This window comes from Panicum hallii, chromosome 7 (assembly GCF_002211085.1).
Source record: "Panicum hallii strain FIL2 chromosome 7, PHallii_v3.1, whole genome shotgun sequence".
In the NCBI taxonomy this organism is placed as follows: Eukaryota; Viridiplantae; Streptophyta; class Magnoliopsida; order Poales; family Poaceae; genus Panicum; species Panicum hallii.
This window is the reverse complement of record NC_038048.1, coordinates 39,705,823-39,733,387: the sequence shown is the minus strand read 5'-3', so window position 1 is coordinate 39,733,387 and position 27,565 is coordinate 39,705,823. Positions and strand designations below refer to the sequence as shown.

The following is a 27,565-nucleotide window of genomic DNA, read 5'->3' as shown; positions in this document are numbered from 1 at the left end:
GGAAAGGGTGGTTGTTACGTTGTCTGCTCGATCGATCGATGTGATGCCCAAGCAAGTCCAGCGAACTCTGCCAGCCCGAATCAAGATAGGGGGTGCGTAGCCCGGCAGGCGTATCCTGACGAATGCCATGGCGACGCTACGGCAGATCTCTCTCGCATCGCAGTGTCTTTCTTGTCAGATTCTGAGCTAGTTCCGATCGATCGACAAAAAAAGTTAACTTGCTGCTCCTTGCAATATTCCCCGACAGGATGAGGATGCCGAGCTCCTCGATCCAACATGGTGGGAGAAAGCGTGAATGTACTGGGAGTCTGTGATGACTACCAGCCTACGGTTTGATCGAAATCGCGCGATCCGATCCCCCACTGAAGAAGAATGGCTATAAAACCAAGCGTGCCCAATTTTACCTCTTCAGGATTTTGTCAGGCTAGTTCTGTAAGTTCAGTTCCAACAGTTGGGTTGGTTGGTCTTCTCAATTGGGCCCATGGACCGAGTTTCCTGAGGCAGCACCCAGCAAACAACTACGCGAGTAGGCCCAAGTGGCAGCCCGGCCCAACACTAGAACCGCCTCTGCTGCCCTGCTGTGGGGTCGGCACAGCGCACCCACGCCGCCGCTCAAAACGCAGAGACGAGGGAAGGGAAAGCACGCCCGAAATTTCCGAGGTTTGCGCCTCTCGCAGCGCGCAAACACCACCCGGAGCGGCTCGCCGTCGGCGCGGAGGAGGTACGTAGCCGGCGCTGTATCACCAATCTGAGCGTGCTAGGGGCGCCCCCCTTTCGGTTAGGGTTTTTGTGTAGCCGCAAGATTCCTAGCTTCTGTTGAGCGTCGGGTGCGAACCGTTAGATGCCGGCTTGATCTGTTGCTTTCTTGTTTGTTTTTTTTTTTCGCGCGTGTCAGCTTGGCTAACTGGGCTGCCCTTTGTTTTCCCCTTCGCAGGAGACCGGAGGAGGCTACGCGATGGCGGAAGAGAATGTAAGTTCCTCTCTTACTGCTGTTTAAAGATGCAGGTTTCTTGTTTGGCTTTGCTGTTGTGCTCTTAGAAGCAAAGATTAATGTGGGGAATCCATTCTTTAGGTTAGAATTTCAGTTTAAGATACACTGGAAGGCTTTTAGCCTTGTATTTTCCATCTTGTTTTCCTTACCCTAACCTAGGCTAGTTAGTTAGTTGTGAGGTAGAACCTTTGAATTTTTCACTCAGAGACCTGAATTGGCTAATCCCAACAATTATATTTCGTGAAAATACTTAGTCAATTCTTATGCTCAATTTTTTAAGCAAGGTGCTATTTCTATGCACTTGCAATTTTTTTGGACCCGCCACCTATGTGTGTTGCCTTTTCCAGAAGAGAAGCATGGTTTTTTGTTTGAATGAGTAAGGAACAATTGGTCCTGGTAAATTCATTATGGCCTATTACAGCAATGAACTAATCAAGGCCTTAAGCTTATGCGCTTCATCAACCAGTTAAATCGTAGATGTTGAATCATTTTCTGCATGGGCATAGATGTTTTTATGAGATTGCAAAGAAATCCACTTTCTTTGTAGAGTTATTGGTATGCATGATTTTGGTGTTGATTGCATTTCTAACCTCTTTTGGTATACCAGGACAATGCTAACTGTATATCTTTATTTACAGCAGGCTGGAAAGAAAGAGGAGGAGGAATTTAGCACAGGTCCTCTGTCTGTCCTAATGATGAGTGTTAAGAACAACACCCAGGTGCAAACTTTATCCTTTTTCCCTGCAGTTATTTGCTAGAAAACTATGCTCCGTTGTTCTTAGGTTTTGTTTTTTTGGGGGTTCCATAGAAAATATATATACACTAGTTGGCAAATTGGCATAACTTCGTTGATGGCTCAGGCTCAGCCTCTGTTGTTCACATTAGATCTAATTTCATTGAGCTCCCAATTAAGAACCTGACTATCATATTGCGCATAAAAGCAATGTTCATGTTGGATCTAATTTCATTGTGCTCCCAATTAAGAACCTGACTATCATATGGCGCATAAAAGCATTGTTTTAAGTTTCTATATATAGTATGTGTCCTTTGTGCATGCTCTAGTAGGTTTTACAGCATATTCATCTGCCATCAGGTCTTGTTTTTGCGTTGCCATGTATCTTCTTATTCTTCAGAACAATTTGATGGTTAAGTATGTACAGCACATTTTTGACTGCTAAATTGTGTCCGTAATTTGTCAGTAAAGCTAAAACTTCAATATCTGAATGTCTTCAGGTGCTCATCAACTGCCGCAACAACAAGAAGCTGCTTGGCCGTGTTCGTGCTTTTGATCGCCACTGTAACATGGTGCTTGAGAACGTGCGGGAAATGTGGACTGAGGTAACCAACTGAGCTATAAGGCTGTGATTGTTTCCTAGGATCCTTCAAGTCCTTAATTTTTGAAAGCGTAATTGACCATGACTCGTTTCTTTACAGGTCCCCAAGACCGGCAAGGGCAAGAAGAAGGCTCTTCCTGTGAACAAGGACAGGTTCATCAGCAAGATGTTCCTCAGGGGTGACTCAGTCATCATCGTGCTGAGAAACCCGAAGTGAGCGTCCAGCAAGCCACCTTGATCTGGGGTTTGAGGAAGCCATGTATCTGTTGAAGACTGTAGCTTATCTACTTATGTATGTTTTTTGGAGGATTAACTGGTAGTCTGTAACCGCTGCTCATGTGGGTGGTGGCGCATTAGCACACGTTTCATGAGTTTGTTTTGGAGTATGTACCTGCCAACTGCAGTATTTTGATCACGGAATGCTGCGCTTGCGTTTCTGGTTATGGAACTTGTGCGACGTCATCTTTATCACCTAACGTTCATCAATGATCAGTGGGACGTTGCCCACACCTGACAGTCAGATATGATCCCGGTGATTCATTTCCTGAAATTGAAAGGCTGAATGGTACAGGTTTCTGTAGGTGAGAGTTTCAGCTGGTTACACCACTTTGCCTGATCGAGTTCATCGAATTAGTTTGGGCGACCTCGATCTCGACCGTCAACGCAGATCGAACGCTTTCTGTATCAGTGGGCCCAAGGTGTGGGTCTGGAGCGTTGGATCACGATTAACGGCTGAGACTAGCCTTGACCCGCATCAAGAGAGCAGACCACCTTCCTCGTCCTCTCGAGCATTTGACAGGCCGCCGCTCCTTCCGGATCTGGGCGAGGCGAGCTGCGGCGCCGGGCGTCGCGGGGAGGAGGGACTAGGGGAGGATGAACTGGATCGGGCGCAAGATCCACCTATACAATGTCACCATCGGCCTCTACATGCTCGATTGGTGGGAGCGCTACCTCTTCAGTATCCTTTCCCCCGATTGCTTCTCTTGCAGTCTCGTTCCCATCTCTCCTGATTACTCACTCAGTAGATCCATCTAGCACCCGGCTCAGTCTAGCTGTCATTTTTCCTTTTTTTTTGTTTTGCTAAGTCTGAGAAAACCGTGCGGATATATCCTATGATTTGTCGAATTTAGGGATCTCTCAGCGTGTATTGCATTAACAGCCTTTCTTCCTTTCCCTGCTGCAATTTTTAAGACTATAGATAGTTGCCAATACGAGAGCCTCCTTTGATGGATTACACTAGTAATAGGACTATAGTTCTTTAGCGCCAAACGTGCAGAGAATATGAGTTTTATTGCAATTTATATATTAGCTAGGAAATTCAGAAAGTTATCTTGCAGATGTTGCGTGCGTTTGTCTGTCAATGACTAGCAGAGCTCCTACAAGAATGTGGATTAAAGTGACTCAAAGCTCTATTTTAGGAAGTCTGAATGTGGATTATATCATGGCCATTTTCTTTCTGAAAACTGCAGAGGAAACCACAAGAATGTAAAAATAACAACACGAAAGTACCACTAGACAGCTAGGTCGGGGACCTGAATTCGTGTCCCTGAGTCAGGCTAACCCTGCCCTGATCATGGTGTACTCCTCGAGCTACTGTTTTTGGACAGTATTCAACTGTGGTTATCCTGCAACGAAGAGTGCTATGCACCATGTTCTTCCTTGTCGCTTTCAAATTCCAAGTTCTGTAAATGCTAATGTTCATGTCCCTTATATATTGGCAACTGTAGCTCCAGAATACATAGATAGTCCTGGAAAACAAGGTATGATATTATGATATTTACAGTGCCCTCACTTTCTCAAGCCTGAAACTGTGCAAGAAGTTTTGGAGGCAACCCACAACCTTTTATTTAGTAAATTGTTTTTATTCCCTTCCTTATTTGTATTTGTTGCTGACAGAAAAAGATTTAGTTGATACATGCACGAATCCTTTTGATAATCTCTAGTGTCTTCATGGAAGTTTGGGTGCTTTTTGACTGCGATGAAGAATATCAGAAGCTCTAAAGCTTTCCAATCATGCTGTCCTTTTACCACTAAATGCTCCTAAAGTTCTGATTACTTATCAATCTCAATGAAGTAGCATGTTATCCCTTGACTATAATTAGATATTTTGATGGTTTGCCTCTTTTGGTACATTCTCCGGTATGTCCTTGGGTTCTTCCAAAGGTACAAACTTCTTACCCTTTTCAGACTAAGTACTATCTGATTGAGCCAAAACTGTTTCCAGCTGTCATATGCTCCCCTGAATCAGTATTTGTGAGGAACTCAAATGGCTATACAAGCAGATTATACTTCTTACATCTTTTGTGAAGATGCAAGTTCATGATTATAGTTGAGTAGATACAGTGTACAGTAGCAAATCCAAGCACAAACTTCGATTAAGCTATTTGTGTAGAGGAGCATATTCATCCTGAAATATTTTGCAGACACGTGTATTTGCCATCTGTGACTAAAACTACTTCATACTTTCCATCACTGCCTCTTTGGTGTTTTATGTCTCCTCTTTGCTTTTACTTTCTTCGTTCTCCTTTCTTTTTTTTTGGGTTAAAGATAAAATCTTCATTGGAATGTAATGCCAGCTTTCTATGCCTTGCAGTAATCTGAAGGCACTTTTCCAAGATGGAAACTATCTTGGGCGAGGCAGTACATAGCCATGGTTAGACGAAGTCTGCTTATGATCATTTGCCCGTGTAATTTCATCGGTTTAATTAGTTAACTGAGTAACAGAGAAGAAACTAATTAGACAATTGTTACCGTGTAGCCATTTCTGTATCTTCCCTGGAAGCTAAAAAGCCTTCTGGTGTTTCTGTCTAGTGAGGGGGGACAACTCGATGTTGTGCAAGATCGACGTTTTTGTGTTGTAAATGATTGCTAATTTGTTATACCACCGTGCTTCGTGGACGCACCATGATTCTGTTGTGTTGCACCCCTTACTGAATTCATGTACTCGTACCGCGTGTACCATTCATCAGTTCATCACCGAAGTCCAGAGCTGCGTGTGCCTTTTGTTGTAACCCATCTACCAAAGCAGCTACGAGCTACTCGGGATTCGGTTGTTTTTCTCCAAGTAACTTTTTCATATCCTCCGAAAATCTGGATTTTACAGTCCGGCTGTAGACTGTAGTTGAGATTTGAGAAGGTTGTTGCAAGGTCCTTGTCCTTGCCACGCTGGATGCATCCATGGAAGCACCGATCCTTCCTGCACTCTCCTGGCATCTTCCAGACAAGCCCGGGCTCTCTTGACGTCGGAACGGTTAGCAACTCTTGTCGGGGCGTTCTCACCTCACCATCCGTCAAACGATCCGGTCCAGTCCAGGCCTGTACGGCAGTTCGTTCCGAAGCGTCAACACTCGCGAGCTTGTTCGAGCAATCAGCGTTCTGGATTGGCCCCGTCCGTTTCGTCTCGTGGATTGGCCCCGAGCTTATCGTTTCTTCTAGCAATCTAGCCCGTGTGGGTTGGGTTCTTGAGACGTCGCGCTCTCGGTCCTGCAGAGGAAAGAAGAGGAAGCTGGGGAAGGGCTGGAGCAGGTCCAGGTCCAGCCATGCTTGAGGTCGTGATATCCATCCCGGCGATCCTCCTGCTGATCGTCCTGGCTCTCGGGTGCTACCTGCTCGGCCGGAACCGCGGCCGCGCCGAGGCGGCAGCCGCCGCCTCGCAGCAGTTCGCGCCGCCCGCGCCGCCGCCGGGGCTGCCGCCCAAGTAGCAGGGCGGGTAGTCGTCTTGTATATGTTCGTTCTCCACTCGGTACATACCAGTGCAGAAGTGTTGCATAGTGTGTTGGCTCATGCTGTGTGAATTTTTCCCTCCTTGCTACCTTGTGGTTGTTTTTCTTATTTGTTGGATGATTTTGTATGCCAATATTGTTTGAGTTTACAGCTCTAATCTCCACGTTTATGTTTCCCGTGCTGTGTGTCTGATTGCGTTGTTTTCATAACTTTTCGTTGGGTTTGGCGACGTTCTTGGTCGAAATCGTATCGCGGTACTCTGAATTCCTCTGTCTATATTGTCAAATGAGGATTAAGAAACGTGAATCGAATTTTCCCTGTCTCCGCGACTTGTGACTGCAAAAGTTCACTGCTTGAGATTCCTTGCGGTTCTGGAATCTCCAATGTAACAGCCCAGCCCCGTGGCCGTTGGGTCAAAGAATTGATCCAATGCACGTGCTAAGTACTTCCTAGCAGCAGCTAGGGATCTTAGTTCCATATTATCTACGCAGGATGAGTTCAACTGGCTTAGATAGGTAGACTGAGGAAGCTATTTAACTCTAATTGTAACTTTTTGCACGAAGCGAGAACGAAAGTACAACAGAGTTAATTAGCAGGTATTGATTCATTCAATATGTAGAGTGAACTTTAACCATTTTTCTAGACCAGATTACGTTACATCTGACTTTGGGATCCGGCGGTGCTTCCATCTCCAGCCCTCCGTCGCCGGCGTGAACTCTATTGCTTTGGTTTACGCTCGGTTGGGACTTGGATTTGGGAGCTAGCGGAGGCTCGTCTCGGGATCACTTTGGGCTTGTAGCCCGTGGGCCGACCATATCTGTACTGCTTATAATGGGCTGAATTTGTGCCGCTAGTGGGCTGGAGGAAGCAAATCGTGGGCCAGGCTGCAGGCCCCATGCGAAAGACGAGCACACAACCTTCTTTGTCTAGTTATTAGTTACTACTCCACTCAAAAAGAAAAAGATATTAGTTACTACTCGTCCTCCACTACATGTCTCTTCTAAAAAAAAGTTACTACTACACGTCCAAACTCTGAAGCCCGCGAAGACCTTACTGCTGAAGAAGTATGAGTAAAGATTACTATATGCTCTTTATGACTTCAGTGCTTTTGCTCGTCCCCCGTTCCATGTGGATCACTACTTCCACGAGCCAGCACATGACATCCTCCTGTGAGTAATTAACCTTAACATGCCAACAGTTTTGCCTTGATCCCCAATGGAGAAACACATATAAATGAATGACAGGATCACGCTCCTTCTCTTCTTGGCGCGAGCGCGTGTTAACTACCATCTTAATAATAATGACCGGCGGTGCGGTTAAAATAGTGTTAAATTGAACGATTCGTACATTTGATCTACTGTGCCCCGGGCACGAACGCACACAGCCACGTACCAACCACAAGGATCCGATCGCGCGCGCGCGCAGGATCTTTTTTCCCGTGCCGTGCCCCGTTGTGTGTGGCGCAGAGCGCAGCCATTGCATGTGGCCCGTGGCGCGAGCAGGCGTCGCTGCGACCAACCGCAGGGCGCACCTACCTACCGGCCGGCGTCGCGCGACCTCCCGATCCGCATGTGTGTTTGGTGGGACTTGTGGATGCCCGGCGTGCCATGCCAACCCAACCAGGCAACCAACCCACCCCATCGACGCCGCCCCCCGCAGCGCTGCGCTAGCTACCTACTACCGCGCCCGGCCCCTGCGCGCACGCAGAGCGGCTATAGCTAGTAGCGACGCGACGGCGTACGTGTACGTCGCAGCCGGCTCGCCGTCCTCCGCCTGCCTGCACTGCCGGCTGGCAGGTGCCAATAATCAAGGAGCAAAAAGACGGAAATGAAATTAAAGGAACTGCAGTGCGGCGTTGCGCCTGTGTGCTACCAGAACTGCACGATCGGCTAGCCTGGGGACCTGGCCTGGATGATCGATCTCGACGACGGGGGCAACCGGCCGGCAACGGCATCGATCGAGGGAGACATGAATTGAAGAGCTGCACGCATGTGCGGTACAGCAGCAGCAGCAGCAGCAGTTGTAGTAGTAGTTAGCTAGGTTAGTTCCTCCGTGGGGTGCTGCTGCAAGCACGTATGTCGTGACGCTGACGATGAATCATGCATGAACTATACTCTACTATACTGGCAACGAACTAACGCAACCTATCTAGACTTGTCCATAGACGCCTAGCCTAAATGGAAACATCGTCTTTCTTCTGCTGGTATCATGCATGTACACGTACGTCACGGTACAAGCGAGGATCGCTCCAGCTGCAGATTACTAGGCGTACACTGATCATGCATGATGTTCCTGGGACAAGGCCACGACAGACATGCGTTGTCGCGCGCGTAGACAGCATTGACACATCATCCTACGTATTATACGTGTGCGTTGGCACTGATGAGGAGAAGAATTTTTGTGCATGCCTGCTTGTGGTGTGTGGCTCCTATCTTTTTTGTGCATGCCTCCCCCGGCCCTGTCACCTTCGCGCGCGCTCACGTACCGGCACGCTCGCCGGCCGGTGATACAAGCGCACGATCATCGACGACGCGCGGGGTTCGTTCTAGCTCTAGCCTACTCTAGCTCGATCGATCGGCTCTCACGCTGCGCGATGGATGCGACGGCGACGCGTGCACGCATGCTGCTAGTGCTAGCTCGTGGAAAACGCTTCTCGTCGTCTGCGCCGCGTGGTGGTCCTCTCCGCCATGGCGCGCATGGCAGCGTCTGTAGCTCCGCGGACGCATGCAGCAGCAGCAGCAGCGCACACGTGACACGTGGGCCTTTGCTCCGATCCGGTTTTCCACGCCCGCTGGTGGCCGGGCAGGACGGCGTACGACGGCGCAGCGTCGTGAACCGAGACCCCTGCCGCCCACGGCCCGCGGTTTGGGGACCAGGACGGGGTAGCTGGCCAGCGGCGGCGGCGTACGGAGGCAGGATGTACGTGGACGAACTACAAATGACAATGATGAGCGGGGTAGTAGCTAACCCGGCCGGGGTCGGAGCTCCATCGAAGCGCTCGTCGTGCGTGCGTGGTGGGCACCATGCATTTCAGCATTGGCTGCATCCGTAGACCAAGCGCGCGCGCGGCGGCGGCCTCTTCTCCCCCTTCTCAGCTCGGCGCTGATGATCGTTGAACTCGGCGAGTGATGTGAACACATGTCCCACCGGTCACCCAAGACACCAACCCACCAAGAAACGGCGTGGCAGCCAACTGCGTCTTCTGTTCCGTCTTGGGGGAGGCCGAGAGGGGCACGTATGTACCCTACCTACCACACGCAGTTACGCTTACGCAGTAGGGAATGCCTCAGCGCACTGCAATACTGCACATATGCATGCAGCTAGCTAGCTTAGTTCTTGGTTAATTAGCAACCAAAAGAAAGCGGAATTTTATCCAAAAAAAATAAAGGAAAGCGGAATTAATCTGCCCCCGAGCGTTTAACCGGTCAGCATTTGTTGGCAGCCCCTGCTCAGGTCAAAAACCAAGACCAAATAAAGCACGAACCCGTCGTCGCACTCTTCTAGCTGCCCCAACTCCAGATCGAGAGACAACTAACAGGATGAAAAAGTTCAGGAAACTTTCCACTACAAGGTAATCAAAATACAGAACGGCGAGGCATTGCTTCCGCGAAATCACTGCTAGTGAAGTGGCATGACTGTTGACTTCTGGGACCAAACCGCATAGGTTTTTCGGAGAAATAAGCACGCGGTCAGTTAACTAGGACTATGACTCGCGCGTACATACGTGATAGTTTCTTTGTATATATAGTCCTTGACGCGACTGTTGCTTGGGATCATGAACTTGTTTTAGTAAAAGGCGATGAACTTGTTAAAAATCAAAAGAAAAATAGGGGGGTCTCCACTACGCAGGCGCAGGAGAAACATAATTAAGATTTTTTTTTTGTGCTGTGCTCTCCTAAAAGAAGAATCACAGGTCGGGGGAAAAAAAAGAAAAGGAACAATATTCTCCTGGTCCTTGATGCGGAGTATGCGCGCACCTGACTGACTTGGACCAGACATGTGACTGGCGACCTGACCGTGCCAATAATCAGTCAATGCTGTGAAGCAACTTTCACGATGCATTGCTCTTGAGCAGTTGAGCTGGAGGGGGAGCGCGATTCCTCCAAAAAGTGGAGTTTAACAGCAATCCCAAGGTAATTCCCCCAAAAAAGTGGAGTTTCACCGCATATCCAAAGCAATTCCTACTGCAACCCAGGCGGGATGCAGAGTGTGCATGCAGATGACCGACCACGCGCATTGGCGCAAGACCGGCCGGAGGTTGAAATAGTCCCTCGTCCCTCCCCCATTTCGTGTTCCTTGTTCGTGTGGAATTGTAGGGGTCATCAAAAGACCCAAGGACTTGAGACCGGAGAGAGGCCGCCACCCACCCACCAGTAGCTACGCACCGGACCACCACCGATCGCCGTCGTCGTCCTGCCTGCCGTGGAACACGAGAGAGGGTGTCGCACCCATACGCGCCGATGCGCGTGCTGCGCAACGCGCCACCGGGGGGGGGGGGGGGGGATGCTTGGCTCGATTTGGACCCGGCAGAAATGGCCGATCACTGCGTGATGCCTAAACTACTGCGATCTCCCTGGCAGGCTGAGATCCTGCGCGCCCATTCCCAGTGCTCCGCGTGGCGCGACCCATCTGCCGAAAGCTCGAAACGAAGCGACAGTTCCTACTGTTTTGGTGAATGCAGAAGTCCAACCGAAAAAAAAAAACTGAAACCGCAGGAAGTTATGCTGCAGTTTCGGGCTCATTGCAGCCACAGCTCACCTCACTTTGCTCTGATTAGTGCATCCAGTCGTAACACCGAAGCCCTTTGCAGCTGCTCCGTAATCTCGTGCGCATTACAGATTAGTCCAGTCTTTGGCGTGATCTCGACCTTGAACGGAGGAGACCGGCCTCGACGTGACATTCCGAGAAAATTAAGCAGGGACTACTCCGGCAGTCAGCAGGTCTCGAGTGTTCACTGGGAACAAAACTTCAGACGACATGACTGCACTAACGTGGCCAGACCGACCGGAAGTCTGAGTCAGGTCTTAACTAGTGCCTTCTGGCTTCGCATTACGACCTCAATCGCGCACCATTTTCCATGAAGTGACGAAAAAAACAGCCGCGCTAGCTCCGGCGACCACAGGAAGCGACCAAACAAGAGCTCTCCGTTCCGTTTCTCGAGAGAAGCTTCCACCGGGGGCCCTATTCTGAAGGAGGCCCACGCTTGATTCCAGCAGCAGTGTCCGTCCGACGACTCGTGACTGGATGCTTGACAGCAACAGCGTTGCCTCGTCTCATCTCATGCGTACATACAAACTGTTCGTGAAACACATGGGAGATGGGACTGTGTGGGTCTGTGGGAGTGCGTCGTGGGACGCTCCACGCTGGGAGTGAGGGGCTCTGACTGTGACAGTTCCCAGCAACAAGACACTGGTTCACATCGTGGCACCGCCTGTGTGGGCAGCAGAAGAAAGGCCAGAAACAGGTCCCACTTATGTGCTTTTCATAAGTGGGATGAACCATCATGCCATGGTCTGAAACTGTTGTTCAAGTTTTTTTTCCTTTCCCCCTGGATTTTAGTAGTAGCACAAGATAGATGTAAGCAGCCCTATCTCAAAAGAGAAGAAGATGTAAGCAGCCGCCGAGTGTGGTATAAACTATTCAATTGTTGACAAAAGTGATGTGGTTGCGTCGGTACGATTTGCACGTTGATTACTTGAGACCTCAGCCTCTTGGCATCGATTAGGTAGCATTTCCAGCCCAAGTTCTAGCAACTAGCGGACATTTCGACTATACGCAGAGGGAGCATTATTAATTGCGAACGCTTATGTATTTGATGCATGATTAGTTGTCAGGAAATACGAGGGCTCAATATATGATTAAGAGCGCGACCAGAGAACGACAGGAGAACCGTGTCCTGATAAAACCCGAACACATTTTAGGACTGAAAACAAGTTTGACGTACTGGCGCGACTAAATCATCCATGCAAACCCGTTGCTGCTCGGTTGGTTAGGTTCTTTGCGATGGAAGCGGCTCATCAAGATTTTGAGTGTAGGACAATGGTAGTATGGCATCGCCGAACGTAGAGTGCGTAGGCAGGTGGAGGGGGAAAAAGAGTGGTGAGTATTTCTTGGTCTTAGGCATCACTGTCATCTGTTGGCCATTCTTGTTATCATGTGCAGGCAAAGCCACAAAAGAAGAATTTGCAACAAGCTTAAGGGAGAATCGGATAAACTTTGATTGTAAAGTTGTTAGCAGAAGCAAATTCTCACCACAACACCCGTCAGAGCACCGTTTTGGCCATTGAGACGGAAGAACGCCGCCAACGCTAACACATTGGTCCGGACGAAATGCCCCGAAAACTGCAAAGACGCGTTACGGAAACCCAAGAAAGACGGGGACAATCACGACAGCTCCAAGCCGCAACAGGCGTGCGGCGTGGCCCCTGCGCTGCGCGCTCCTCGCCGAGGCTATCAAGCGCCCCCGCGCGCTCCGCTCCTCTGCCCGCACCAACCCCCGTCCGCGCGGCGCGCACCCAACCACAGCCACATCTCCCTCCCACTTCCGCCGGGCAACTGCCGCAGAGCCGCCACGGCGCTGCTCCGGTGGCCACCGTCTGGTCTGGTCAGTGCGAACCAATCCGGCAGTGGTCAACTCTGCCCCACCATCCCGACGTCCACACCAACCCCGTTGCCCCACCCACCCTGCTGCTGCCTATTTAAGCGCCTCCCCCCGCTCCATTCCCCTCCAAGAAGAGCCTCCGCCTCCGTTACCCGAGCTCTTCTCCACTCCACCTCCACGTCTCTCCTCCAGGCTCCAGCTGCACATCACAACTACCAAGCTTCCGAACACAGCCACGAACCTTTCAGTTCAGCTGTGCCGATTTCTTCGCCGTTTAGAGATATGGAGTGCGAGAACGGACACGTCGCCGCCAGCGGCAATGGCGTGTGCCTGCCGGTGCCACCGCGGGCCGACCCCCTGAACTGGGGCAAGGCGGCGGAGGACCTGGCCGGGAGCCACCTGGAGGCCGTCAAGCGGATGGTGGAGGAGTACCGCAGGCCGCTGGTGAAGATCGAGGGCGCCAGCCTCACGGTCGCCCAGGTCGCCGCCGTGGCCGCGGCCGGCGAGGCCAGGGTGGAGCTCGACGAGTCCGCCCGCGGCCGCGTCAAGGCCAGCAGCGACTGGGTCATGAACAGCATGATGAACGGCACCGACAGCTACGGCGTCACCACCGGCTTCGGCGCCACCTCCCACCGGAGGACCAAGGAGGGCGGCGCGCTCCAGAGGGAGCTCATCCGGTAAGCACTACTAGTAAAGGACAAGGACTTTTTTTTCTTTTTTTTGATGAAAAAGGACTTTTTCCTCCTTTATTTAATACCCAACTGTAAATTGGTTCATGTAATTTAGAGGCCTTATACGCGTTTCGCACGTTTTGTCCGTTTTACAGATTTCTTAACGCCGGAGCGTTCGGCACCGGCGACGACGGCCACGTGCTGCCGGCGTCGGCCACGCGCGCCGCGATGCTCGTCCGCATCAACACCCTGCTCCAGGGCTACTCCGGCATCCGCTTCGAGATCCTCGAGACGATCGCCGCGCTGCTCAACGCCAACGTCACCCCGTGCCTGCCGCTCCGCGGCACGATCACCGCGTCGGGGGACCTCGTCCCGCTCTCCTACATCGCGGGGCTCGTCACCGGCCGGCCCAACTCCGTGGCCGTGACGCCCGATGGCAGGAAGGTTGACGCCGCGGAGGCGTTCAAGGTCGCCGGCATCCAGCACGGCTTCTTCGAGCTGCAGCCCAAGGAAGGGCTCGCCATGGTGAACGGCACGGCGGTGGGCTCCGGTCTCGCGTCCATGGTGCTCTTCGAGGCCAACGTCCTTGCCGTCCTCGCGGAGGTCCTGTCCGCCGTGTTCTGCGAGGTCATGAACGGCAAGCCCGAGTACACCGACCACCTCACCCACAAGCTCAAGCACCACCCGGGTCAGATCGAGGCCGCGGCCATCATGGAGTACATCCTGGATGGCAGCTCCTACATGATGCTTGCCAAGAAGCTCGGCGAGCTCGACCCCTTGATGAAGCCAAAGCAGGACAGATACGCGCTCCGCACGTCGCCGCAGTGGCTGGGCCCCCAGATTGAGGTCATCCGCGCCGCCACCAAGTCGATCGAGCGCGAGATCAACTCCGTCAACGACAACCCGCTCATCGACGTCTCCCGTGGCAAGGCGCTCCACGGCGGCAACTTCCAGGGCACGCCCATCGGCGTGTCCATGGACAACACCAGGCTCGCCATCGCGGCGATCGGCAAGCTCATGTTCGCGCAGTTCTCAGAGCTCGTGAACGACTTCTACAACAACGGCCTGCCATCCAACCTGTCCGGCGGGCGCAACCCGAGCTTAGACTACGGGTTCAAGGGCGCCGAGATCGCCATGGCCTCGTACTGCTCCGAGCTCCAGTTCCTGGCCAACCCCGTGACCAACCACGTCCAGAGCGCGGAGCAGCACAACCAGGACGTCAATTCCCTGGGCCTCATCTCGTCCAGGAAGACGGCCGAGGCCATCGACATCCTGAAGCTCATGTCGTCGACGTTCCTGATCGCGCTGTGCCAGGCCATCGACCTGCGCCACCTCGAGGAGAACCTGAAGAGCGCCGTGAAGGGCTGCGTGATGACGGTGGCCAAGAAGACCCTAAGCACCAGCGCCACCGGCGCGCTCCACAGCGCGCGCTTCTGCGAGAAGGACCTGCTGACGGCGATCGACCGCGAGGCGGTGTTCGCGTACGCGGACGACCCGTGCAGCGCTAACTACCCGCTGATGCAGAAGATGCGGTCGGTGCTCGTCGAGCACGCCCTGGCCAACGGCGAGGCCGAGCGCGACCCGGACACGTCGGTGTTCGCCAAGGTCACCGCGTTCGAGGAGGAGCTCCGCGCCGCGCTGCCGCGGGAGGTGGACGCCGCCCGGGCCGCCGTGGAGAGCGGCACCGCGGCGATCCCGAACCGGATCGCCGAGTGCCGGTCGTACCCGCTGTACAGGTTCGTGCGCGAGGAGCTCGGCACCGAGTACCTGACCGGGGAGAAGACGCGGTCCCCCGGCGAGGAGGTGAACAAGGTGTTCGTGGCCATGAACGCGGGCAAGCACATCGACGCCGTGCTCGAGTGCCTCAAGGGGTGGAACGGCGAGCCCCTGCCCATCTGCTGAATAGGGAACGAACGACCGTGCCCCAAAGGAGATGAAATGAAGCGAGTACAGAGATAGCGAGCTGCAGAGTGGTCAGACCCAGGGCCCTGGAGGTGCCCAGATGTGTGTAGCTGATTGTACCTGTTTTGTTCCTTAATTTTTCTGTTGGAGTTTTGTTTGCAAAGTTCCATACTTGTATCCGGGCTGCAACGCCATTGCCGATGTTTGCAGCTCGGAAGGCCTGGTTGTGGCAGCCCCTGGAACTTGTGTTGATGCAGTAAAGTTAAATGGTACCGCGTGATCAGATAATTTTTTGTTGCCACCGCACATGTTCTTCAGTTCAGACCCGATCGCAGTCCAAACAAGAAATAAATTACGAGCAGCATCCGAACATCAGGGTACAAAAGGACAAATAACAGCCAGTGCATCGGGTACTCGACGCATCTGATAATTTTTTTAGAGGTATAGGGCAGGGCCCCCGTCTTACTTAAAAGACATCAGAACATTCGGTTACAGCTCCGACCAGACCATCAGCGAGCAGCAGCTCCTGACAAGGTTTTCACCCGGAACCACCAGGGAACAAAGCAACCAATCAAAGACTAGCACCGGAGTAGCAGCTAAAGCAGGAACCAACAACGGAACAGCAGTTAACAAGAGGAACCAAGACGACAGCTACAAAACAGCGACGAGTCCACTCAGAGGAGCCGCCAAGACTTCTTCAGGAATCAGCGATTCGTCCAGCGTCTTCAGGCAAGCACTCCAGGCCTCCATCTTCAGGAAGTTATCGCCTTCTTCCTCCATCAGTATGTCAGCAGTTGTGGACTTTTTCCCAACAGAGGTAGGGTCTCGATTGCCTCCTTCAGAACTTCTTTCTTCGAGGGGGGCAGAGGATCTGCCAGCTCTGGAGCAGGCCCCCTATTCTCAGTAGTAAAACACCCATGCTTCGCCAAGCCTGGTGCTGAAAACAGAAAATCATTCCTGAGTTTCCACAAAGCAGCAGCAGCACACATGTTAACAACTAGGAAGCGTTTGTTACTTAGCCAACAAGTACCAATTGATTCAAAAGAAGCCCCTATATCAAAATCTACTGCTTGTGAGATACTTTTCCACATTTGCTTAGCAACCACACACTCAAAGAAAAGATGCTGGCATGTCTCTTTCTCAGAGCAGAAAAGACAGCTTGGGTCAGCAACATTTCGACGTTTCGCTAGGTTATCTCTCGTGAGGGCTTTATTTTTAGAGAGCAACCATAAGAAGAAGTGAACTCTGGGAGGTACTTCAACGTCCCAAAGGTTAGGAACAAAAACAGGCAACACACCTATGAAGTTAATAATACCTATAGAAAGACTGAGAGGAGTAAATACCAGTAGAGCTATATTTCCAGATAAGGGCATCCTCCTCGTTTGAAAAGGAAATGGTAGGCCAGCTGAAGGACTTCTAACCACATCCTACTAAGCCTATTATCGATTGTCCTTCTAAAAGTACATTTAAGCTCTACTCCATCCCAGAGGTCCGCAACCGTCCCAGCTTTTTCATTTACAATAACATAAAGCTCCCAGAATTGCACAGCTAAACTAGAGGGTCCTAACCAATTGTTCTCCCAAAACCTGACTTTAGTACCAGTCCCTGTCTTCCATCTAAAACCAAAGTTAGCTGCTCTAGCAGCCAGCATGAAACCTTTAAAGAAATGAGAGGCATCAGTATCTCTAGCGTAGAAAAGACTAGGATTAGAGGTGTTGGATTTATAACCTAGGATCTCCTTCACAGCTTACCCCTATCAGCTTGGTACCTTTTGATCCAGGAACCAAGGAGGCAGAGGTTAAGATCCCCCTAAGATTTGGAACTCCTAGACCACCAAAATCCTTAAGCATGCTCACACTTTCCCAGTTAGCCAAATGGTACTTGTGCTTGCCTTCACTGTCATTCCAAAGGCAGTTTGCTAAGTGAGTGTTCAGAACCTTAATAGCCCATTTTGGAAATTTAATAAAGGAAAGCAGGTAAACAGGGATGCTAGCTAGGCAAGATTTGATGAGGGTAAACTTAGCAGCTTGAGAGAGAAGCTTTCCTCTCCAGCTAGCAAGTTTTTTTCAGAATCTTATCTACCAAAGGTTGAATGTCCTCTCTTTTGAGATTATCATGATGGAGGGGTATACCTAGGTATTTGATAGGAAAAGATCCAACAGGGCAACCAAACAGATGGGTAGCTACATGAAGCTGGTCATCACTCAAATTAACAGGGATCAGCTTACTTTTGTGAAAATTTATTCTCATGCCTGAGATTTTCTCGAACCAAACAAGGCAGCACTTCAGGTTTCTAACAAAGAACTCGTCAGGATCAGAAAACAAAATTGTGTCATCTGCATATTGCAGAGACACAATACCCCCTTCTACAAAATCAGTAAGGAGATCCCTAATCAAACCTCCATCAGAAGCTTTAGCTAAAAGTTTTGTGAAGACATCTCCCACAAGATTGAACAACAAAGGTGAGATGGGATCCCCCTGTCTCAGACCTTTTCCTATCTTGAAAAAGGGGCTTTCCTCCCCCATTCAAATTGACACCTACTGAGCCTCCTCTTACTAGGCAATCTATCCAACTAATCCATTGTGAGCTAAAGCCTCTAGATTTGAGAACCTCAAAGAGGAAATCCCAACTTACTCTATCATAGGCCTTCTCATAATCTAGCTTTATAAATAGACCTGGGGAATTACTTTTATTAAGGGAGTGAACTATCTCGAGGGCCACCACAACACTCTCTAAAATGTATCTACCCTTTAAGAAAGCACTTTGGTTCAAGGAAATTAACCTGTGAAGGACTTTTCCAAGTCTTAGGGTTAGGACCTTAGAAAAAATTTTAAAACTGCAATTAATGAGACTGATTGGACGAAAATGTTTCATGTCTTTAGCATCCTCTATTTTTGGAATAAGAGTCAACATGGCGAAATTCAGCGTACAGAGATCTAAATCCGCTTTGTGAAGATACTCAAACATGCTAACTATGTCGGGTTTCACATCTGATAATTTCAGTAGTTTAGGACTGAACTGATGGGATGGAGCCTGCCAAGAAAAACAGGCATGGGAAACCTGCGCATGAACGAAAGCCAAATACAAAAGCGCCATGACTCCATGAGTTCGGCGTGGAAGATGCCCATACTTCATCCACACGGACGCACATGCCCGAGAAGTTCACCCCCCCCCCCCCCCCCCGCCCCCCCGCGTTTTCTGAAAAACATCCCCAAGAAGTGTATCCCTCCAGTTCTGAAGAAAACTCCCTCCCTGTTCTTTACTCGTGGTCAGAAGAAGGCAGATGGATTTTAGGTGCTCAGGATAGGATTAGGATGCGTGCAGGTCTGAAGCTGCTGGTGCGTGATGGGCACCTACGTTTTCAGTATTCACTGGTTGGTGTGGGGTCCTTTTCTTTTCTACAAACAGCTGTGCACACATACCTGTCGCGGTAGTTCCGTGGGCCGCTCAGCTCAGTTGCTCGCATCGCATGTCTCCTGTGTGTCTGGAGAGACCTGCTACTGCATCCTTTCTGTCTTGTTGTAGTAAAAAAACAACGCTGCTAAGCACTGGAGCAGCTAATCTAGAAGAGGCGACCGAAAAACAGGACGTGATTGATGACTGGGGACGTGACCGTGAATGCGTAGCGCCAGATCCACCAGGAATTCGATCTGAGAACCCCCGATGGGCGATGGTATTTGTAGAGGCCGCATCTGGGCGCCTGGCACACGGGGCAAGGGCCTCCAGAGCTAGCGGACGAACTCGAAGGAGTGATGATGCCACGAGCACCCGCCCACGCGGTGTCGCCGACCCGACCAGATCGCCACCGCCGATCTCTGAATTTTGGACGCCGCCGGCGGATCAAGAAGCGGCACGGCGGCTGGCTGGCCGTCCTCCTCGGTTAACGGCGTGGGGCGTGTCACTTGAGCACCGCGCTCGTGGGCTCGTAATATTGAGCTGTGGGCTTATAACAAGCCGAGAATACGCCGCAGCCTGCTTATGCCTTTTCTCACCCTAAACGGCCTAAACTACTACCTTGGGCTTGGGGCAGTCCGTTGTGGATTGGGCTGGGTTTTCATTCCAAACCATTTTTGTCCACGTATTTTGATAATCTAAACAAAAACTTCCGGCCTTTTGCTTTGCATCGTGCCGTATCTCTAATGTTCTTGTTCTCTATAATCTAATAATAAATAAATAAAAAGTTCAAGTCGACTCATCCCTCCATCGTTGACCCTTACACTTTTTGTCCGCTTTCTTTCCTTCAGCGGCGCTCCGTCTTATTACTACTGTTTCTATAGGAAAATAACTGCAAGCTGCCAAATTAATGTTGGCCAACAACAACGTTAAGAGCCTAAGGTAGCTGGTAAGACTAGACTACTGCTAATTTATTTTATTCAGAGTTTCACTTGTAGAGGTTTGGTGCAACGCTATGCTCCAGTGGTTGGTTGGAACCTAAACTCGCACGGTGAAAAACAAAAGGCATTTATTTCAAAAAAAATACAAAAACAGAAGGCACGCGGCACAAATTTGTAGGTAAACCGCAGGCGTTTCCAAACAAACCCCACCGAAAGGTTTTAACCCAGGCGTTTCCATCTTCTCACCTGCAAAGTTGCAAGCACGCATGCTCCGTGGACTGGACAGGTACTAAGAGATCAGGCAGGTGTGATTACTGCTAGTATGCTTCCGACTTGGTGGTAGCTTCTGACGGCACATTCGGGCACGAATTTGACAGAGGACGGAGATTACCTCCATAATCTAAAAGGCCGCAAGATTTATGTTCGAATTCGAAACAAAATCCTTCAAACTTTTAGAGCAGATCAAGACGGTTTTTCGTAGTGGGCCCATTTAGCTTCTTCCGGACCAGCTGGCCCATTTGGGCTAGCAGCCTATAGTACAACACGGGTGCTTCATTTTCACTACGTGCTGCTCCAGTAGTGCAGCTGTCCTGTCCTCCTTGCCTACAAACTAAACAAACATACAAGAGTACCATATGATCTTTTGCATTTTTTTCACGTTATTGTGAGTCGTTCTGTTTCCTTTTTCACATGTCCGTGCAGAGCATCTTGCATGCTCGAAAACGCTGGTAACAAACAGCCAGCCTACACCGGTGCGGCCCCGCGCAGCTTGCCACGCTGCTACTGCTACCGCTGCAACCAAAACTCTGACGAGCTCACCTCAACCGTCTGTGCTGGTTGAATAGAAAGCATGGCGGTCTCGGCTCGCTGTAGTGCTGAACAGCGATAGCCTTGATCCGTAGCTCCAGAAGTTCGTCCAAATTTGAGATTTAAATCAATCCTATAAAAGTTTCTGAAGCTCTTTTATAGGCGAAAAGGGTTTCTCTAGCTCTCTGATTCACTCACCAGCTCTCAAAGCCCGGAGTTTATTAGTACTAATAGCCTATTGCTAACAGGCTCATTTATGCTCCTCTGGGCCAAAACGGCCAATTTGAGCTAATACACAGTACTAAGAGCATCTTCAAAAGATTCTTCATATGTTTAAGAATACCTCCAACAGACTCTTCAATTGGATATCTAAATATAGATCTTCTCTATTCCGGATTTCTCGCTAGCTAAAGATATAGAGCGAGAATAGCTAGAAAAGCTGTTGGAGAGTATAAAGATATAGAAAATAATTTTTACTCAAATGACTCTCTAAACGATGATTTTAAAAAGTAGATTTTAAAAAGATTTTTAGAGATGCTCTAACATGGGCGCTTGATTTTTTCCATAACTTATCCATTCCACAACAACACATCAACAGTACCCGCCCGTTCTTGCCGTGTCTACTTACATATTACACTCTACGACGCCGTAGCGTTTTCCACGTTCTTGCGCGGGCTCGCTGCGGTTCCGGAGGTACGTGCAGTGTGCAGGGATGGCATCGTACGGGGGTCGGTAAACGCCCAAGGCTAAAGGTAACAAACAGCCGGCCGGGCCGGCACGCGGCGCGTCAGTCTGCCACGACGCTAAAGCCTGGATTTACCAGACCAACCAGCTGCGCCACACATGTGATGCACGGGTGGTCTGCTCCTGTGCTCCGCACGGCGTCTCGAATCATCGCTGCGTTCACGGTGCATTTCGGTGCGGCGGGGGGTCGCCTCGCCCTGGCCCATGGCACGGTGACGAGCACCAGTGTCGACGACGCGTACGAGGACACGGAACAGGGACGGAACAAAAGGCTGCACCGTCGAAGGAAAAAGGGTCTCCGATTGGTTGGGCGGGTACAATTATTGGGGGGCTCCGGGCTCGCCACCCAGGCCCCAACAACCCTGTTTCGCAGCAGCGAGGAAAAGCCAGGGGGCGGCGATCCATCCGGCCGGCAGATAGCGGCGGCGAGGCGGGCAACAACCCTCGCTGCTCCCTTTCAGGGTTGGTGAGAGGCCCGCCGATCGATCCTGCGGGATCCGCTGCGCCGGAAGCCTGAAAGGGAAGTGATCGGGCTCGCTTCTGGCTTCGTCGAGACGTGAGCGCCGGTTAGCATCGTCGCCCCGCGCGCGGTGGGCAACGAACGGTGTTACACCGGAGCGGGACGTGTTTCCGGCGTCTGCTGCGGTGATCCAACGGCGGCGGCGCTGCACGGACGCGCGCCGTGGCACCGGAAGCCAGCGCTCCGTCGACCCGCCCGCCGCCGTGGAAACCTGGCCATGCCTTCCCTGTTGGACGACCGCTGGCTGCCTGGTTGTTCCTCTTTCTCTTCCTGTCACGCTCGCGTACACCTGGGCTTTGTGAGAGCGCGGATGGATGGAGAGGGGTTGGTTGGTAAGAATGCGAGTGCAACTTTAATGTGACAATGTGGATGTGTCAATTCAAGAATGAAACGGGGGTTTGGTTAGCGAAGCGGATTGTGGTTGGTGAATGGTGATACTAGTTTTCCAATAGTTTTATGTGTTTCCAAATAACCCCTTATGGAAATAGTCATTATGCTGACGTTGTTGTTGCATAGGCTTGTCAGTGATTTGGCTTTGCCTTAATAAGCTTTTCAGAGAGTTTTATGCGAGCTTGGTGAATTCTTCACCGAGAGTAACCCTATTTTACTTGAGTTTGGTACCATTACTATTCTTGCATGATTCTTCTATCGGAAGAGTTTGGGTATAATTATTCATGAATAAGTCATCTCCGGTACATCCTTATTATAGTATAGGAAAAAGTCTATTTTACTCCCTTTAACAATTCATTTTATCCGTTTAACTCCCTCAGCAAAATTTAGGCTCAATTTACTTCCCCAACAATTCCAATTAATCCAATCTATCCTCTAATGATATTTCTCTTTTTATTTCTCCACGTACAATTGAATTTTAAGTTCAAATTTTGTGAGTGGATAGAGAACATGATGTTATATGTTAAAAAATACATTAAGAATTTTTCATGGTTATTTTCATAATTTGGAAATATTTAATGCAATTTATCATAAAAATACAATTCTGTATGAAAAATATTCATAAAAAAATTATAATGTATTTTTCTAGTATAGGGCATCATATTATAAGTTACATTGTAAAATTTAAAATTTAAATTCCGCTTTTAAGTGGAGAAATAAAAAAGAGAAATCTCATTAGGGGGTAGATTGGACCAATTGAAATAGTTCGGGGTAGTAGCTTGAGCTTAAATTTTATTTAGAGTGTTAAGTTGACAAAGTGAATTGTTGAGAGAATTAAAATAAACTTTTTTCCTATAGTATACAGGGCGAATTGTGCGGTGCTGGAACTGGCCAATCATCTTGTAACGGTGTATAACCATTTGTCTCTAACTCGACAAAAGCATCTCTGAGTAACCAACGTACGGCTGATTGCCATGATGTTTTGGGCTCCCCGTACCAAGCAACAAAGAACTTTTTCTTGTACAAGCTCTTGCACCCTTCATAGAGAAAATTTTTGTTCCGTTTTTTTTTTCGCTTACTACTATATGATCTGATTTTTCATAAGTTAACACTTCTCTAGTATTTGCCCAAGCGCATTTCGACCAGCAGGTTCTGGCTCTCTCAGTTCCAACCCATCAATGATGACACTCAGATGGGCTTCTAATGATCTTGAAATCAATCCCCAAGAAGAATTGGTAAATTTTTCAAGATTAGAAGAATGGCAAGTCTGCAAAAAGGCTTTCTTTGAATTCTCCTTGAGCTGCAATATACCGCTGCTAGAACCTTCCTTGTTTCAAAGATGAAATTTGGCATAAAGTTTTACTTATGGAGTAGAAAGTTTCTAGATTAACTCCTAACCATTTCTAACTCAGAACCTAACCAATTCCTTTGGTTTAAGAAGTGGAATGGACTAGTCATGATCAATCACAATTCACAAACTCATCCCTTGCAAGCGGCACGTGGTTTCAAAAAAATAAAAAATAACATAAAATGGCCTCTCCCGTCACATTTATGGGATGACTAGAATGACAAACCACTCTCATCTATGTGAGTCTATTCGATATCCCAAACACTACAAATGTTTACGTAAAATTCACGAGAAAAGAGTTTTAATTCTCATAGGAATGGAAGAAAAATAAAGGCATACAAATCTGAAAGGATCAGGTGGGCGCCCGCGGATTAATCAAGATGGTCAATGAGTGGAGTCGTACGGCGCCCTATAGCCAACAACTAGAGTCTGCGTTGTAGTTGGACAATCTCCATTGCCAAGGCCTCCATCCCAACCTCCCAATTCTTCAATTCCAACCAACGCACACTGGACTGGATCACTGGAGCTCAGCTCAGCAATGTCAACATGCAGCCACCTGCATGCACATACTCTGGCCTGTCAAGAGAAAAAGAAAAGGAAAAGGATCTCACTCTTCTCTGAGATCCACCACACCATACACCAACCCGGCCGGTCGCCAACTAACCCACCAACACCCGGCTTCACCTAAACCCTCCTTCCTGCCCCCGGTTGCTATATAACTGCCGCCTCCGCGCTCCGTTTCCCTCCAGGAAGAGCTTCGCAATCCTCCACACAACCTCCCGAGCTCTTCTTCCTACCACCACACCGCAGCTCCTCCGATCCTCCTCTTCTCAGTAGTCGAAATGGCGAGCAACACGGCCATCTGCGAGAGCGACCCGCTCAACTGGGGCAAGGCGGCCGCGGAAATGGCGGGGAGCCACCTCGACGAGGTGAAGCGCATGGTGGCGCAGTTCCGCGAGCCCCTCGTCAAGATCGAGGGCTCCAGCCTCCGCGTCGGCCAGGTGGCCGCCGTGGCCGCGGCCAAGGACGCGTCCGGCGTGGCCGTCGAGCTCGACGAGGAGGCGCGCCCCCGCGTCAAGGCCAGCAGCGAGTGGATCCTCGACTGCATCGCCCACGGCGGCGACATCTACGGTGTCACCACCGGCTTCGGCGGCACGTCGCACCGCCGCACCAAGGACGGGCCGGCCCTCCAGGTCGAGCTGCTCAGGTACTCATCACGAAGCCACATGTCTTTGTTTACTTCTTTGTTCCCTCCGGTAAAGTACAGCGGAGTGGTTGCAGCTTCGAGTGATTCATGTGCGTGCAGTGCCCACTGGCAACGACCGGTCGATTGTTGCAAGTTGCAATTGGTGTCTACTAGATTGATGTCTGTCAGCGGCTCATTTCTGACAGGCCGATGACAGATTCTTTGAACACTTTGCCTATGCTGAATTGCTGAGCTCGATGTGTTTTGTTCTCTCGAACCAGGCATCTCAACGCCGGAATCTTCGGCAAAGGTTCCGACGGCCACACGCTCCCGTCTGAGGTGTCACGTGCGGCCATGCTCGTCCGCATCAACACCCTGCTCCAGGGCTACTCCGGCATCCGCTTCGAGATCCTCGAGGCCATCACCAAGCTCATCAACACCGGCGTCAGCCCGTGCCTGCCGCTCCGGGGCACCATCACCGCATCCGGCGACCTCGTCCCGCTGTCCTACATTGCCGGCCTCATCACCGGCCGCCCCAACGCGCAGGCCGTCACCGTCGACGGCAGGAAGGTGGACGCCGCCGAGGCGTTCAAGGTCGCCGGCATCGAGGGCGGCTTCTTCAAGCTCAACCCCAAGGAGGGTCTCGCCATCGTCAATGGCACGTCTGTCGGCTCGGCGCTCGCCGCCATGGTGTGCTTCGACGCCAACGTCCTCGCCGTCCTGTCCGAGGTGCTGTCCGCCGTCTTCTGCGAGGTCATGAACGGCAAGCCCGAGTACACCGACCACCTCACCCACAAGCTCAAGCACCACCCGGGCTCCATCGAGGCCGCGGCCATCATGGAGCACATCCTGGACGGCAGCTCCTTCATGAAGCACGCCAAGGAGGTCAACGCCATGGACCCGCTCCTGAAGCCCAAGCAGGACCGGTACGCGCTCCGCACGTCGCCGCAGTGGCTCGGCCCCCAGATCGAGGTCATCCGCGCCGCCACCAAGTCCATCGAGCGCGAGGTCAACTCGGTCAACGACAACCCCGTCATCGACGTCCACCGCGGCAAGGCGCTCCACGGCGGCAACTTCCAGGGCACCCCCATCGGTGTGTCCATGGACAACGCCCGCCTCGCCATCGCCAACATCGGCAAGCTCATGTTCGCCCAGTTCTCCGAGCTGGTCAACGAGTTCTACAACAACGGGCTGACCTCCAACCTGGCCGGCAGCCGCAACCCCAGCTTGGACTACGGGTTCAAGGGCACTGAGATCGCCATGGCGTCCTACTGCTCCGAGCTCCAGTACCTGGCCAACCCGATCACCAACCACGTGCAGAGCGCGGAGCAGCACAACCAGGACGTCAACTCCCTCGGCCTCGTCTCCGCCAGGAAGACCGCCGAGGCGGTGGACATCCTCAAGCTCATGTCGTCCACATACATGGTCGCTCTGTGCCAGGCCGTGGACCTGCGCCACCTCGAGGAGAACCTGAAGAGCGCCGTGAAGAACTGCGTGACGACGGTGGGCCGGAAGGTGCTGACCACCAGCCCCGACGGCGACCTCCACAACGCCCGCTTCAGCGAGAAGTCCCTGCTCACGGCCATCGACCGCGAGGCGGTGTACGGCTACTACGACGACCCCTGCAGCGCCAACTCGTCGCTGATGAAGAAGATCCGCGCCGTGCTGGTGGACCACGCCCTCGCCAACGGCGAGGCCGAGAAGGACGCCAGCGCGTCCGTGTTCTCCAAGATCAACAAGTTCGAGGAGGAGCTCCGCGAGGCGCTGCCCAGGGAGATGGAGGCCGCCCGCGTGGCCTTCGAGACCGGCACGGCGCCGATCGCCAACAGGATCAAGGAGAGCCGGTCGTACCCGCTGTACCGCTTCATCCGCCAGGACCTCGGCGCCGTCTACCTGACCGGCGAGAAGCTCAAGTCCCCCGGCGAGGAGTGCAACAAGGTGTTCCTGGCCCTCAGCGAGGGCAAGCTCATCGACCCCATGCTCGAGTGCCTCAAGGAGTGGGACGGCAAGCCCCTGCCCATCTGCTAAGCGGAGCACCGGCGCCGCCAGGAGGAGGAGGAGGAGATCACATCACACCGTACGCGAGGAATAAAGAAGGGAGGATTTCAGTATTCTGAAGGCTTCTCATTATTGTTTGCGACTTTGCAGATTATTATGTTGCTTGTCTGTTCGTCCTTTTTGAGCTTGTTACTGTGATCCCTGTAATCGTGTATTCTGCCTCTTGTTTCTCACCCTCGATCGCTGCAATGCCGTTGGCCATGGCCCGGCACTCAGCTTTCTGATCTGTACTCTATTTTGGAAGTAAAATGTACTAGTGTATTTGAGTACATGTGCTCCTCTATCTCTGTTGGAATGTCGTTTCTTCTGTTACTACGCGAGAATCAAACTCTGAACTTGTGTGTGTAACTTCATACTTGTTTCTCCAAAATCACTGAATCTTTCTTTTACCAGGATCTATCATCATTAGGAGATCAGGTCAACATTCTAATGACGGGAACTGCATCGCACGTGGTTGTTTGGCAAGAGCAGTCCTGAACTGCTGAGAGTGACAGAAGTCCTTTCTCGCGTGATCTTGCTGGGCTTGGCGAAACACTATTGGATATGCGTCAGCTGTCGTCCATCGTCCATGTGGGTTGGGGTCGGCGACGATGGCGATGCCCAGCCACTCCTACCTACCACTTGAGCTCTCGCCGTGGCTCAGTATGTTCCAAAATAAAAGCCTCTTCTATTGGTCCTAAGTAAAATGTATTTATTTTGATCAAGTTTTTAGAAAAATACACCAATATCTATAACATCAAATTAGTTTCATTTATTTGTGAATGTAGATCTTAATATATTTTTCTACAAAATTATCGAAATTAGAGAAGTTTGACTTAAAACAAAATCAAGACATCTTAAATTTTGGAATGAAGGAAATATAAGTGAATAAATTTTTTATTGATACTGGATGTTGGACTATAATTTTTTTTTGTCAGATCAACAAAGTAAATGAAATATCTACCCGTTTCCCTAC

The 27,565-nt window shown here is 50.8% G+C and overlaps 4 protein-coding genes across 7 annotated transcripts; all 4 read left to right on the top strand.

Annotated features, from left to right (window-relative positions):
• Positions 1 to 570: 570 nt before the first annotated feature.
• On the top strand, positions 571 to 2,787 carry LOC112900172 (small nuclear ribonucleoprotein Sm D2). Of its 4 annotated transcripts, none has more exons than XM_025968947.1 (5): positions 571 to 721; positions 935 to 970; positions 1,633 to 1,710; positions 2,225 to 2,329; positions 2,426 to 2,787. In XM_025968947.1, the coding sequence occupies exons 2-5, from the start codon at positions 956 to 958 to the stop codon at positions 2,540 to 2,542; spliced, it is 315 nt and encodes a 104-aa protein (XP_025824732.1). In that variant the 5' UTR covers positions 571 to 721; positions 935 to 955; the 3' UTR covers positions 2,543 to 2,787. The 4 variants fall into 4 exon arrangements, with proteins under 4 accessions (XP_025824732.1, XP_025824730.1, XP_025824733.1 ...); XM_025968945.1 differs by having other exon boundaries at positions 595 to 721; positions 1,630 to 1,710; XM_025968948.1 differs by having other exon boundaries at positions 696 to 827.
• A 145-nt stretch (positions 2,788 to 2,932) lies between these two features.
• On the top strand, positions 2,933 to 5,293 carry LOC112900174. The gene is made up of 4 exons (XM_025968949.1): positions 2,933 to 3,283; positions 4,428 to 4,488; positions 4,919 to 4,978; positions 5,084 to 5,293. Exons 1-3 carry the CDS (start codon positions 3,199 to 3,201, stop codon positions 4,971 to 4,973), a joined length of 201 nt encoding a protein of 66 aa, XP_025824734.1. The 5' UTR covers positions 2,933 to 3,198; the 3' UTR covers positions 4,974 to 4,978; positions 5,084 to 5,293.
• A 7,476-nt stretch (positions 5,294 to 12,769) lies between these two features.
• On the top strand, positions 12,770 to 15,523 carry LOC112899882 (phenylalanine ammonia-lyase). Its single transcript, XM_025968529.1, has 2 exons — positions 12,770 to 13,326; positions 13,476 to 15,523. The coding sequence occupies exons 1-2, from the start codon at positions 12,932 to 12,934 to the stop codon at positions 15,220 to 15,222; spliced, it is 2,142 nt and encodes a 713-aa protein (XP_025824314.1). The 5' UTR covers positions 12,770 to 12,931; the 3' UTR covers positions 15,223 to 15,523.
• Positions 15,524 to 24,109: 8,586 nt separating this feature from the next.
• Positions 24,110 to 26,897, top strand: LOC112899649 (phenylalanine ammonia-lyase-like). The gene is made up of 2 exons (XM_025968210.1): positions 24,110 to 24,573; positions 24,834 to 26,897. Exons 1-2 carry the CDS (start codon positions 24,209 to 24,211, stop codon positions 26,578 to 26,580), a joined length of 2,112 nt encoding a protein of 703 aa, XP_025823995.1. The 5' UTR covers positions 24,110 to 24,208; the 3' UTR covers positions 26,581 to 26,897.
• The last annotated feature ends 668 nt before the right edge of the window (positions 26,898 to 27,565 follow it).